Source organism: Vulpes vulpes, chromosome 12 (assembly GCF_048418805.1).
Source record: "Vulpes vulpes isolate BD-2025 chromosome 12, VulVul3, whole genome shotgun sequence".
NCBI classification, from domain to species: Eukaryota; Metazoa; Chordata; class Mammalia; order Carnivora; family Canidae; genus Vulpes; species Vulpes vulpes.
The window spans coordinates 122,936,405-122,951,308 of NC_132791.1; the positions used below are offsets into that span (position 1 = coordinate 122,936,405).

The 14,904-nt window shown below is 40.9% G+C and overlaps 1 protein-coding gene across 1 annotated transcript in view; it reads right to left on the bottom strand.

The window, feature by feature from the left end:
- The window catches only part of POU2AF2 (POU class 2 homeobox associating factor 2), a 36,024-nt gene that overhangs the window by 2,760 nt on the left and 18,360 nt on the right, over positions 1–14,904 (bottom strand). Inside the window, exon 3 of the mRNA XM_072729842.1 lies at positions 2,214–2,256. Within this exon, the coding sequence (XP_072585943.1) occupies positions 2,214–2,256 (43 nt within the window). The remainder of the gene's footprint in view (positions 1–2,213; positions 2,257–14,904) is intronic.

Sequence of the window (14,904 nt, forward strand, 5' to 3'; positions counted from 1 at the left end):
CCCCAAATCAGAGGCAGGCTGTATGCTGCTTCTACTTCTTTGTATACTGACATTTTAGCGGATGTCTTGTACCTGGCAGGCATCAAAACATGGCTCGATTGCTTTTGGGATGACAGTTTCTGGGCAATCAACTCAGAGGACTATGAAAAAAAAATGTGTGTTCTGGCTTTGATGAGTCTCATGTTATTTGCTGCCCTCTTGTGTCCGGGCCTGGTCCCTGACTCGGCTCCCCTGGGCCCTCAGAGGGCGTGGGAACAGAATACCTCGCACAGAAAGTTTCCCTTGGTGAACACAGAGGAAGAAGCTGAAGCTAAGAAGAGTCTCAATTATGGCAACGCCAGGGAGATTGTCCCATGAGGGAAGAGAGGTGTTTGCTAAAGACTTTGAGACTCTATAGCTCAGCTGCAGTGGGAAACACTTCATCATTTAGAACATATCCGGGGACATGGACTCGAGCCCTGTAAAATGACTGGTTTAATCATTCCAGCTGCTGGTGGATGATCTAATCAGCTAAGATCTACACCCGGAAGTCACAAAAAGGCTGAAGAGAGGAGGATGCAGGTGCTTGTCGTCCTTACCTTCTCCCAGCCAGAGTGGTCCTCTTGTGGACTCTGTCCCCACCCACTCCGCATACTCATCCACAGGGAGAGGAGACCATTCTCCTTTGTTATCATGACACCATCATGCAATATTCCACTTACTTGGCACTTTGGCCCTTGCCACGTGGTGTGGCACTTTCTATTATGTTCACTACTCCCTCACCTGAGCTACAACCCTCTTTCCAATCCACCTGCCAGCTCCATGGGGACAGAGCTTATGTCTTATACATTTGTTGTGAATCCAGTAGTATAATACCGTGTTCAACAATTATATGTAAATTTATTCATTGATTCAGAGGAAATCAAAATTCCCTGTAGAAACTTACAGGAAATTCTATTCACTCTACTTTCATCTTAAATTCTATAGCCCCAAACTTCTAATCTGCTCATGAATTTGAAAGCTGCGGATAGGGGTTTCATCATAAGCATGCTTCCATAGAAGAAAAAAATCTATGCAAATGAAAATTAATATCAATAAATAAAATTCTGTTTCATGCTGTGAATTTATATCCAAGGGAGTGATTAAGACCGAGAAGAGAATGAAGAATATGTAAACAAGGCTTCCAGGACCTCATGTCTTTGCTTTCCATTTCCAAATAAAAACAACCACCAAGAAAAAAAAAAATCCTGTGCTCTTGTAAGCATATATTTTTCTCCTTAAAAAGGGGAGGAATAATTTGAGATCGTAAAAGAAGTTGCAAAAATGTCTTTCTATAGAAGGAAGCAGATGGGACACCTGGGTGGCTAAGTGGTTGAGCATCTGCCTTTGGCTCAGGTCATGATCCTGGGGTGCTGGGATTGAGTCCTGTATTGGGCTCCCCACAAGGAGCCTGCTTCTCCCTCTACCTATGTCTCTGCCTCTCTCTGTGTCCCTCATGGATAAGTAAATAAAATATTTTTTAAAAAGGGAGCAGATGTAACCAGATTCCAGGGATGGTAAACATGATTGGAAAACACAACATGGAGACATTTGGACATGTGAGATCTCCTATTGCTCTTATTACTTTTCTATCCAGCTCTGAAGCATACTAACATTATTGAGAAAGTCTATGGTGCTTCTGAGTGTGGGATCTGAAAGGAGTGTGTGTGTGTGTACGTGTGTGTGCATGTGCATGCACGTGTATGAGAGTCCCAGCGGTAGTACTAAAAATAAGAATGCCCCTATCCCATCCCTGCAGGAATATTTAATGAGACATATGTATTGAAATGAATGCCAGATGCTTATCTAAGTGCCTGACAGATAGCAAGCACCTGAAAGTAGTTCCTCCATCTGCCCACTGGTCTCTCTCCTGTTTTAAGGCAGGTGCATAATCTATCAGATCCTGGTGCCAGAATTTTAGACATTTTAAAGTTGTATCAAGGGCCTAATTGCTACTGCTTCTGCTCAGTAAGCTTCTGCTGGACAACAGATGGAAAGGCTGCCTTCAATACAGAATGAGCTCTGGATTCAGGAATGACTGAATTAGGTCTGTCTTCACTGATTTTATATTTTAAAAATAGCTGGTTTGAAAAAGTAAAATTTCAGAAGTGCTGTCATAAAGGAATGGAAGCTCCGATGCCTCCCTGAAACTCAAAAGGGAATTAATTAACAGCTCATTGAGCTCAAGTACTCACCTGGCATCTGAGCAAATGGAGACTGGGAGTTGCTGACACTGCTCTGGAAGGCAAAAGAGAGAGCAAGTGTTTTCTTTAGTTGCAAGTTTGAATTAAAAATAAAAGATCAGGGATACATTTTACAAGCTTTTTTTCTGATACTAAGAAACATTATTTGGGGGTTAAACTGGGAGAGCAACCCCAATTAAGAATTCGATTATTGGGGGCACCTGGGTGGCTGAGTTGGTTGAGCATCCAGCTCTTGATTTCCACTTGGTCATGATCTCAGGCACTCAGAGGGTAGAGGGGGGAGTCTGCTTGAGATTCTTTCCCTCTCCCTCTGTCCCCCACCTCTGCTCACACGCTCTCCCCCCCCCTCTAATAAATAAATAGAGGGGATGGGGGATGGGATAGCTGGGTGATGGACATTAAGGAGGGCACATGATGTAATGAGCACTGGGTGTTATAGAAGAATGATGAATCACTGAACTCTACCTCTGAAACTAATAAGCTATATTTTAAAATTGAATTAAACTTAATTAATGAATGAATCTTAAAAAAATTCACGTATGAGAGAACAAAGTTTTACAAGTGACAGAGAGAAACCAAAGTTAGATTCTGGTAAACATGCCAAAAAGCACAGGCTAGATGAAATGGAATAATTTGTCTTTTGTTTTGTACTGTTTCTGTTAATATGAAATATAGGTCAAGTGATTTATATACATGCAGACATACATACCTATGCTTGGCATTTGGCTTCAACATTCAGTGGTCACTGTCTGCCTTCATGCAGAATCAAAGCTCCACCAAGGGTAGGGGCCTTCAACCATGGCTTGTGCTCAGTGCCCAGAATGGAATGTGGTTCATAGTAGATGCAAAAATATGTGGAATAAAGACCCAGTCCTCAAAGAACCCACAGTCACAGTGATCATGGGAAGTTGGGGCATGTTGTCTGTTGAATTATGCTCCCTTAAAAGATAACTGGAAGTCCTAATCCCTAGTACCTGTCAATATGACCTTATTTGGAAATAGGATCTTTGAAGATATAACCAGTTAAATTAAGATGATGTCATAGTGAATTTGGGGTGGGCCCTAAATTCAATATGACCAGTGTCCTTCTAAGAGGAGAAAGACACACAGGGACCCAGACCCAGAGGGGTGAAGCCATGTAAAGAGAGGCAGAAATTTGAATGATACAATGTCAGGCTAAGAATCCACAACCACCAGCAGCTAGAAGAGGCAGGGAGATTATGCTCCCTTAGAGCCTTCAGAGGGAGGCTGGCCCTGCTGACACCTTGATTTTGGACTTCTAGACTCCAGACTGTGAGGCAATTCATTTTTGTCACTTTAAGCCTCCCTCCACCTGCTCCTCTCCCCCAGATTTGTGGTGCTTTGCTATTGTGGCCCTAGGAAACTAACATAGTTACTGATGATGAAACAGACAATGCTGTGTAGTGTGAGGAGTGACGTGGCGGTGGTGGTGGGGAGATGGAGTGAGGGGCCACCTAAGCTGGTATTAGGGATGAGGTGGGGAACACATCCGGGGAGGGGGGGCGGCGGGAAGGGTGATGCTAAAGCTGACCTCTGAAGGAAGGGTATCCTGGTGTGCAGAGTCCTAAAATATACAATTGCAAATTTTGGCTCCACAATACATGGGAACAAAGTTATGTAAGAAAAAATAGCTGTTGGAAGAGTTAAGAGTCCTCAACATCTAATTCTTTGGATCTGAGCTCCTGTCCCTCACAGCACTATAGACTCAAAAATTGGAAGAGATTTAATAGAGAGCCTTTTGCAACCATCCACTTGATGCCAAATTCCTGTCCACATTATTAACGCTGGGTGCAGTTAGCCTTTAGGGCTGCGGAAACCAGCACCCTCTCAGAAAGTCCGTTTCTCCTCTGGGCACTACTGACTGTCACAAAGCCGGCAGAAGGGAATAAATTTCTTTTTTCTCATCTTTTAGGTCCACACACACTTCTTCCATGTATGGCCCTTCACATATTAGAAGAGAACCCATCATTTCCCCAACCGTCTTCATCAGTTTGGGCTGCTCTACCAGATGCCATAGACTGGGTGGCTTGAGCAAGAAACATGTCTCCCAGGCCTGGAGGCTGAAAGTGTGCCCAAGGGATTGGGTTCTTGTTGGGGGCCCTCCTCCTGGTTTGCACCCATCTGGCTTCTCACTGTGTCTTTATGTAGTGGGAAGAGAGCTTATCTCTCTCACGTGTCTCTCCTATGAAGGCACTAATCCCATTCATAAGGGCTCCACCCTCACAACCTAATTACCTCCCAAAGGCCCCATTTCCAAATACCATCACTTGAGGCTTAAGGCCTTAACATATGAATTCTGAGAGGTCACAGGTATCCAGTTCATAGCACTAAAGTGGCATTCAGTCTTTCCAGGCAGACTAATCCTCCAACCATGGGGCACCTGGGGGGTTCAGTCGGTTAAGCGTCCGACTCTTGATCTCAGGATTTAATTTCAGAGCTGTGAGTTCAAGCCCCACTTTGGGCTCCGTGCCTCTTAGAAGGATCACAGGTTCTTTGAGTGAAGACTCTGGAACCAGAGTATATGTGTTTGAATCCCAGCTCTGCCTCTTAGTAGCTGTGTGATCTTGGGCACCTGAGATTAAATGATATCCTATATGCCAAGTGCTTAGGATAGTTCCTGGCATAGAGCAAGTAGGAAGTAAGTGTTAGCTGTTACCACTCAGATTCATCTTCATGCCCCTTCAAATCTATGGCATGTTCCTCTAAACCTGTTCTGATTTCTGTGTCTTGCTGTATAAGAAGTTAACACTTTTAAGTGGCAGAAGGAAACCTGGGGCAGGAAGGGTCAGAGGTGGGTGCAGATTGGGGTGCCCTACATCTTCCATACGAAGGAAAGGAGGCAGTGATGAAACATAAAGCACTTGGGTTTGGGCACATTGCCCCACATTGCCGGGGCTCATCCTCTTCAGAGTTTCCCTCCAAGTTCCAGCCATGTCTGGCTGGGTGTCTCTCCAGAGGCCCGGACCAAAGCCTCCATGCTCTGGCTTCTGCTTGGGCCTCCTCTGTGCACACAGGGTGTGTCTCTTCTCCCACTCGCTCTCCCTGCCTGCTCCCCTTAACTGCTCTGGCCGAGGCTGGACCAGGAGGAAGGCTTCTGTGAGATGCTGGCCCATGTCCCACCTGCTGGACAGAAGCATCAGCACCCTATCCTCCATCAGCATCTGTCAGCCGCTCCCGTCTCAGCTGGAATGGCTCTGCCTCCAGCCTCTTCCTTGAATCATGGATAAAACTCAGTCTACACTGACATGGTTTCTACAGCTTCCAGCCTCTCTGCTGTGACGGCTTTCCTCTCGTTCTCTTCTACATACACCAGCAGTCCCTGGAATCTTCTTACATTCCTCCTTCTTCTGCCCGGGCTTCCTTATCACTGCGGGACAGCCAGTTGCATCATTGCAACTGTTTTCATTTTTTTTTTTTTTTTGGTTACCCATAACATTTTACCTTGCATATTTAACAAAGACTACAACAATATCTGAAAACTCCCCATGACAAAATCCTTAGAACTTGAACTCTCACTACCCCTCTCCTACTTTGCATGCGTATGCTATCTTCTTTCATTTTAGCTTGTTTCATTACATCTTCCCAAATTAACCATCTTCATTGTCATCATTTCATTAATTAAATCTGTAGTAGCTTTACTTATATGTTTACCATTTTCTTGGCTTACTCTTCTTCCAGATTTTTTTTTTTTTAAGATTCATTTTCTATCTTCTAAAGTAATCCTTCAGAAAACTCCTTTCCTGCTGGAAATGGTAAAATGTTTCAGTTTTCATTTACCCGAAAATATCATTTCTTTTTCTCTTGTACTTGAAAGATAATATTGCTAGGTTCACAACTGTAACTTTATAGTTATTCCTCTCTCAGCACTTCAAAGATATTGCCCCACTATCTTTTGGCTTCCATAATTGCCGTTGACCTTGCAGTTATACTTTGGATGATTTTTCTGACTGCTTTCAAAAAAATTATTATGGAAGTAGAGTCAACACACAATGTTGTATTAGTTTCAGATGTTCAATGTGGTGATTTGTCAATTCTATACATTACTCAATGCTCATGTCCTAAGTGTAGTTACCATCTGTCACTATACAGTGTTACTACAATATTATCAACTATGTTTCCTGCACTGTACTTTTCATCCCTATGACATGTATTTTTTAACTCGAAGTTTGTACCTCTTAATCTCCTTCACCTATTTCACCCATTCCACACACCTGCCCGCCCCCACACCCCCGCCTATGGCAACTAGCAGTTTGTTCTCTGTATTCAAGAGTCTGTTTGTTATTCACTTAGCATTATACCCTCCAGCTCCATTCATGTTGTTTCAAATGGCAAGATTTTATTCTCTTTTATGGCTTAGTACTATTTCACTGTATATATATATATATATATACTACGTCTTCTTTATCCATTCATTTATCGAGGACACTTGGGCTGCTTTCATAAACTGGCTATTGTAAATAATGCTGCCATAAACATAGTAGCACATACATGTTTTTGAACTAGTTTTTTTGTATTCTTTGGGTAAATAGTCATGGAATTACTGGATCATAGGGTCGGTCTACTTTTAATTTTTTTTTTAATTTTTATTTATTTATGATAGTCACAGAGAGATAGAGAGAGAGGCAGAGACACAGGCAGAGGGAGAAGCAGGCTCCATGCACCGGGAGCCCGACGTGGGATTCGATCCCGAGTCTCCAGGATCGCGCCCTGGGCCAAAGGCAGGCGCCAAACCGCTGCGCCACCCAGGGATCCCTACTTTTAATTTTTTGAGGAACCTCCATACTGTCTTCCACAATGACTGCACCAGTTTGCATTCCCACCAATGGTGCATGGGGTTTCCTTTTTCTCTAGATCCTCGCCAGTACTTGTTGTTTCTTGTGTTTTTGACTGTAGCCAATCTGATAGGTGTGAGATGATATCTAACTGTGGTTTTGATTTACATATCTCTGATGATGAATGATGTTGAGCATCTTTTCACATGTCTATTGGCCATCTGCGTATCTTCTTTGGAAAGAAATGCCCATTCAGGTCTTCTGCCCATTTTATAAATCTCTGCTTTTTAATAGACTCTCTTTGTCTTCAAGTAAACTCATTTTACCCCTGGAAGAGTTTCAACTGTCCTTTTTTTACATACTGCCTTGTCTGTATCATCCCCATTCTCTCCTTCTGGGATTCTGTTTAGATGTATGTTAAACCTTTTACCTTTATCCTCTATACCTCAAACTTCCCTTTATATTCTCTATATCCATGATTCTCTTTCTGTATTTTGCTATAAATTGCTATAGACTTCTTCAGATCTATATCCAGTATACTAGTTCTTTCTTCAGCTATAGTTAATTTGTTGTTTTACTCATACGCTGAATTTGAAAAGTTATCAATAAATACATATTTTTTCATGTCTATAAATTCCATCTGGATTTTTAAAAAACCTGCTTGGTAATTTTTGATAGTCTCTCATTGAGGGTTTGCTATTTATTAAGTTACTATATATTTAGTATTTGGTAATTCTAATATCTAAAAGTTCTAGGAATTTAAATTTATTGTTTGTTGTTTATGCTGACTCTCACCCATAGTGGTTTGCTTCCTTATGCATCTTGGTGATCTTTGGTTGAAGCTTATATCTGGTTAACCTTAATCTGTAAAAATCTGGGGTTCTAATTTGAGAATGCTTTCCTCCAGAAGATTTATGTTTATATTTCTAGGGAACCAGCTCCCTTCCAGGTTCCCCAGGTTAATCCTGAAGTCCCAAGTTCGGCTCCCCAACCTTGGCCACTGCTCAGGGATCAGTTCATTCATAAAGCTGATTTGGACACCTGCTCTCAGGGGAACTTGCCTTTTTGGTGTGATTCCCTTCTCATCATTCAATGACTTAATTTCTGATCAGACCTTTCCCCAGCCTTCCATGCCAACACTTCCCTTCTACAACCCCTCCATCTTGGAGATTTCCCTTACTTCCTGTCAGATCAACAACTTATTAAAATGTGTTTTATGCAGGACCCAGTTTTGTTGTGAGTGAGATCTTCCCACCCTCAGACCATCTAGTCTGACCAAAACAGTTGAACAGCTAAATATTGCAACTAGATGTAGATAAATTTCTTTTTAGGCACAGCATAAAAGATTTTATTTTTCCATTAATTTTCAAATTCTCTCACAGAGATTTAAATTACAATAGAAGTAATTCATAAATCCATACTTGTCACTTCATAAGTATACTGTTAACCACATGTGTCATCTCATTTAGTGATCACCATAATCCCCAAAGATAGGTAATATTATTGCCATCTTAATTATGAGGGAACTCAGGAAGAGAAATAAGCCACATTATTTAGTAGGTGGAACTGGTAGTAATGGTGGTTGGGGGGCTCAAATAAGAACCTTTGGAATTTCAGAGCTGATTTCTTATCTAAAGCACTATGTTGCCTTCCAAGCATTCTAATATCTCAAAAATAAAAATGGGAAATATCCTAAGTAGTTAAATTTTTTTTAGTACACAGGAGACTTAGGGACATCCAGAGAGAGCATAAAATTATACCAAAACTCACAAAAAAGACTTAGTGAGATTGATACTTTCCTGTCTCTCTCTGTCTCTCTGTCTCTCTCTCTCTCTCTCTCTCACACACACACACACACACACACACACACACACACATCTCCTTAGTCCTTCAATGGATATACTGTTTTTAGGGGGTCAGCTTTATTGAGGTACAACTTATATATAACAAAATTCCTAAATTTTAAACACACAATTTTATAAATTTTGACAGACTCCTGTGACCCACTTCTATAATCATGACATAAAACATTTCCATCAAATTAATTATTTTATAGCTATAATGAGTGCTACCCTCTGTATGGTGGCCTGGGAAATATTTGGTGGGGGGTGGTATATATAAAAGGCAATGATATTGTGCCATGTCAGTTTGCCTCACACAACATAGAATTGAGTTCTAAAGTCCCTGGGTAGGGACTGGGAAGGCCTTCACTGGACAGATTTCAGAACTGGTACTTACTCCCCCATCTCATTCTCAGTTTTTTATAGGTTGAGAAAGAACAGCCTAAAATATGGGTCTATAGCATATCACTAGTTGTCATTGCACTTATGAAGGGAAAACTCACATTCCTTTCTTCCTCACTCAAAATATTATGTTCATACAGTTGCCTCTTATCATATGAATCCTCCAGAAATAATATTGAAATTAATATTGAAGAGCCTATAACTTTTGACCAAGGTAAGATGGTATATAATTTTTATTTTGCATACTGCAAACAACAGGATCTTGCAATGCCAGGTAGCCAAATTCAGAGGTTTATATTTGAATGAAATTTGCCAGCCTGCAACTTCCTGTAGCTTACACAGCAGCCTCACAGCTGCCCCAAGAGCTCCTCCATGAAAATGAGTTAATTTGAACTAATGGGTCACCAAGGTAATAAAGTGATAAGATTAGGAGTTTCACCTTGAGTACAGTTATCATCATTTTTATGACCCTATAATATTTTAAGTGCCAACCTAGTTAAAGAAATATATTGAAATGGACTAAGGAAAAGACCTCCGACTAGCATAAGATTTTTCATGCTGCTATATAATTTATTTTTAAATTCTAATGACATAGTTTAGAAGGTGTCTCTTTAATCTTTGCTACTAATGCTAAATAATAATAATCATAGCCCTTTATGAATAGCTGGGCTCTCCTTTAAAAGAATTTGTAGCACTTTATGTATTTACTGTCTCACTGTCATCACACTATGGTTAAGAGATGGATCAAGTGGGTGACACTATACTGAACCTTCTAAAACCATGTTTGTTTGTTTTTTTAAAAAATATTTATTTATTTATTATTTCAGAGAGAGAGAGAGAGAGAGAGAGAGAATGAGAATGAGTGAGAGGGAGAGGGAGGAAGAATCTGAAGCAGACTCCTTGCTGAGTGCAGAGCCTGACATGGGGCTTGATCCCAAGTCTGCGAGATCATGACCTGAGCCCAAACTAAGAGTCAGATATTTAAGCAAATGAGCCACCCAAGCACCCCTAAAACCATGTTTTAGTGGCTGAATTTAGACCCACCATAAGTCATGATTTTCCTCCAACTTTGAAATGAATATAAAGTTAATGCTGGGTATAACATAATCAGTCTTTCAGTGGTTATCCGTGTTAGGCTGGAATACCTTCTTCTTCCAGAAGAAAATGGGCGTAGAGAATCAGATGCCTTTTTTAATGTTAAAGCACGTAGTTGAAGCAGGGGCATTCTGATTGGTGTGAAGTCTTACACAATGAATGAAGGATGTCAAGTCTATTCTAATTTCATTAGTTTTGCAAAGTTTGAGACAGGTTTTGATTTATGGGCCACTCATCTGAGCTACATAGCAATTTAACCATAAATAAGAAAAATAATCCATTAATGAATAAGAACTACAGTTTGAAACATCTACCATGTGCCAGGTGCTTTATATGAGTTTATTTTATTGTAAACTAGATATTATCATCTCAGGTTTACAAATAAGGAAACCAAGCAAGCATCAGCGAAGTTAAGCAATATGCCCAAGATTGCCCTTCTAGTAAATTACAGAACTAGATTTAAACCCAGATTTTCTGGCTTCCAAATTTCTGCTCCATCAAGCTCTCAATAATGGAACAAGCAAGTTCACTGCACCTGCCCCTCCAACAAATCAGATATTTCCTGGGCACCTCTGATGTGCGAGACCCAGTGCTGAGTGTTGCAGGTGCTAGATAAAATGCAGCTCCAGGGCTTAGATTGGGATTCACTTAGGGAGATAAGCCGTTTGTGGTAGATTAACTAGGACCACAGTTTCTTTGCAGTTTCTCCCATTAAGAAGTGGAGTCTGTTTCTCTACCCCTGGAGTCTAGGATGGTTTTGTAACTTGCTCTGGCTAATGGAATGTAGGAGAAGTGATGTTGTGTGCACTTCAGAGTGTAGACCTCGAGAAGACTTGCAGCATTCACCTTCACCTGTTTTGAAATAACACCTTATGGTCTCTTAAGGAAGTCAATCTCAACTCCTGGAGGAGAAGTGACTGTGGAAGTGTATTCCAATGCTCCTGCTGATGGCCAGTAACAACTGCCAGACATTTGAAGAAGGCCATCTTGGACTTCCAGCATGGCTGAACCTCCAGCTGAGGGCAACTGAATAACTGAGCCCCAGGGAAACCAGCAGAGGAACATCCAGCCAACCCACAGGATTGGGAGAAATAATATATAATTGTTATCACCTACTAAGGGTGGGTTCTCACTCAGCAACAAGGAACTGATGCAGACATACCCAGGAAAAAGTCACTTGTGGTGCAGAGCTCATGGATTCCAATGCCATTAGATTATATAATGTGGAGGTGGGATGGAGGTGAGTATCTGCCTGGGGAGAAAGTGACTTAACACATTATATAGTGGGCGATATTGGAGTCCATGCACCTAGTTTCCAAGTGCGTGGCCTATGCTCTACATACTCTGGGAGTCAGACAAGGGAGAAACTGAGGTACAGAGCATTTGAAATGGACACTGAAGAATGAGGGGATGTAGATAGGAGAAGGGAAGCTCCCAGGTACGAGGAAGTTTGTGAGCCAAGCACAGAAGTATAAAAGCAAAATTCTTTTTCAAGAAATGAAAGCAAGTTCGTTTGTCAGGAGCAAGAGTTTCATTTAATTGATTAAATAAAAGTGTATTGTGTGCCTACTATGCCCCAGGATTATGGTAGTTTCCAGAAAGAAAAAGAGGAATAAAGCATGGTATCTATTCTTAGGGAGCACACAGTTTTATAGGGAAGACAGTTGCATGACTGTATGACTAGGGTCAGAGGACTAGCATTTCATGAATAGAAATGCTATTCATGCCAGACTCCATGTCAGGCTCATTACATATGTCAGTATGTGTCTCATTTTTATTAAGGACTCATATTTGTGTGCTTTATGTACTCTGAACTGTGCTAAATGACTTGTATGCATTAACATTACATCCTCATTATTAACATTACATCATCACTGCGAACTAATGAATTAGATTGTTGTAAGTTATTATCTCTAGACTAATAGGCTGGGGAACTAACTAGACAGTATGAAGGACTTGTCCAACGTCGCAAAGCTAGTAAGTGACAGAGCCACTTTAGTACAGGTAGTGGCTGGAGGGTGGGGGTGAGTTGCTATTTTGGGGGAAGGTGGCTGAACACAGGATATTGTGGGAGAGATCTGAGTCTGGTTTGGAAGGGTGAAAGGACATCAGAAAGGAGATAGGATATGGGGCATTGTATTTGAGGAGAAAGCAAAGGTTCGAGCGTGCGGCCAGCATGTTACAGACATGGACACGTGTGCAGGAAGTGTGTGGACAGGAGGCTGACGAGACACCGGAGGAGGGTATAGGAGCCAAGTTATAAAGGGAGCCATGTGAGCCATGCTGAGGAGCTTGGAATTTGTTCGGAAGCAGGCAGTGGTCTTTTCGAGGCTTCTTAGCCATGTAGACAGTAGTGGTATTGGCATTCCAACAAATTTAATCTGGTGCTGACAACAGTAGGTCAGGAACGGATGATGGGTGAGTGTGTGGCTATTGCAACTGAACAGAGATCCAGCGATGAGGGTCTGATGGGCTCTCCTAGGGGCGGAGCATCAGGAGATTAGCAGGTGACATTTATCACACTTTATATGTGGCTTTGTTTTAGAGCCCACCAAGGGCTGCTACTCGCCGTGTGAGCGCCGAGGGCTGCTGGCCACCTGTCCCGGTTGTACCAATTCCCAGGGCTCTTTCTGTCTTTTCTTCTTTATCACCAACTTTCCCACTGATGCCTGTGTGTAAAGAGGGGGCTGGCACGTTTCCCTCAGATTGCACTATTTACAAAGAAAAAAATCCCTATATCCTTAAATGATTTAATGGTATATCGTATAGGTCCAGTCCTGAAACCACACAGATTTGTGAGGAATGAATATTGACACATATATCCTTAAAAACATTTGCCTTTTGCCTACAAAGTCCTAGATTACAGAGGATTGATCTCACAAAGAAATTGCTCATCTGGTTCTGTGCACTTTGTTTTCATTATCACCAGCCTCTGGCAAAGTAGGTACTATGCAATCGATATAAAACAGAGACATAAAAGGGTTAAATAATTTGCTTACAGCCTTCAAATGTAGAGAGTTGAAATGAAAACTTAAAGTCTTGTTTAGATTCTCTCTTGGGGGAAGGGAAGTTGCCATGAGTACATTAATTTATGCATGTTTGTAATAGTGCATATGTAAATATTGAACATAGATTTTGACATTCATTGATTTGTTGGTACAACAACTTAATTTCTTTTTAATAAAATGTCCTAGTAAAATTCTGGAATATTGCACATGGAACTCAGTGTGGTACTGTGGAGAAGAAGAACAAGGGGATGGGTAAGCAGGAGAGGTCATCAGACTTTTATTTTTTACTCTATACCCTTTCTTCCATTTGAAATTTTACCATGCATTCTTTTGTAATTAAAACAGATACTTAATGAAAGTTAATAAATAGAATTCGGGTCATATCTTTATTGTAAATCTCAAAGTTAAAAAAAACTATGATTCCCAAGTGTCTTAAATTTCTGGTGTATGAACAATTTTATGTCCTTTGGAAAGCTAATACAGCTATAGGGCTCCAACTTTCTAACAGTTTCTCGAAATTTTACTGTTAAACCTCTCCTGCTTGGCACAAAATGATGTCCAGGCTGTCTCTGTGAGAAAGTGATTTCTGCTACCTAAGTTATAAAATGAAACACATTTTTTTTTTTAAATTTTACCCCTGATCCGCCTTTGGAATGCTATTTGTATTTATGTAGCTAAGTAAGAACAACAGAAGCCACTGGGATGCTTGTTGATAAATGGCCCTGTACAACTCTGGCCAGAACAGGATCTGCAGAACTTCAGCCCTGCCAGATGGACTTGCTATAGCTGTTTCACTGCAAAACCTGATTATTTTTGCAAGCTGCATGAAAGAATTCACCACCAGGAAATATTTTAGATTTTGTGATATTTAAAACAACAACAACAACAACAACCACAGAACCAATAGAACAGCTGAAAAAATAAGTTGCTTGCAAAAGGTTCCCCTTTATTATTATTATTTTTAAAAATTTCTGCAATTGTGAAAGAGCAGGTGGTTGGGTGGAGAACATGGAAAGCCCTGGAAATGTGGTTCAGTTCTATAAACAAGGCAGGATAGTGCGCTAATTAAAGTCAGACAATGGACTATTTTGAAAGGCATAGATAAAGCATTCATTCAAATGAATGCCAAGGACATAATATGTACCTCTGTATTCAAACATTGGCATTTTGAGTTTAGGAGGCATGGCCTGCTAAGAAAAAAATTTTTTTTTTCCTTTTTTAATTCTTTCTGGGCTCATAAAGGGGATGAGTTGACAATGTGAACAGGCAATATGCAAAGTGCTCATTTTGGGGAGGCACTCCCAGGGTAGACACTGATTATCTTGAAAACATTACAAATAAGTGGATCCTTCTGATGGCAATTCAGAAAAAAAAATAGCAAGGACAAGTGAGATGTACTTATTAAAGAAAAATAATAGTTTTCCTAAGAGATTTAGCAATCAAACACAAAAGGATCAGGTACTTCTAAAAAATAAGAAAAATAAAACACTGGCATAGCAGGAAGGCACACTGGGTCATCTGATGGCCATGTGCTGTGTCCAGG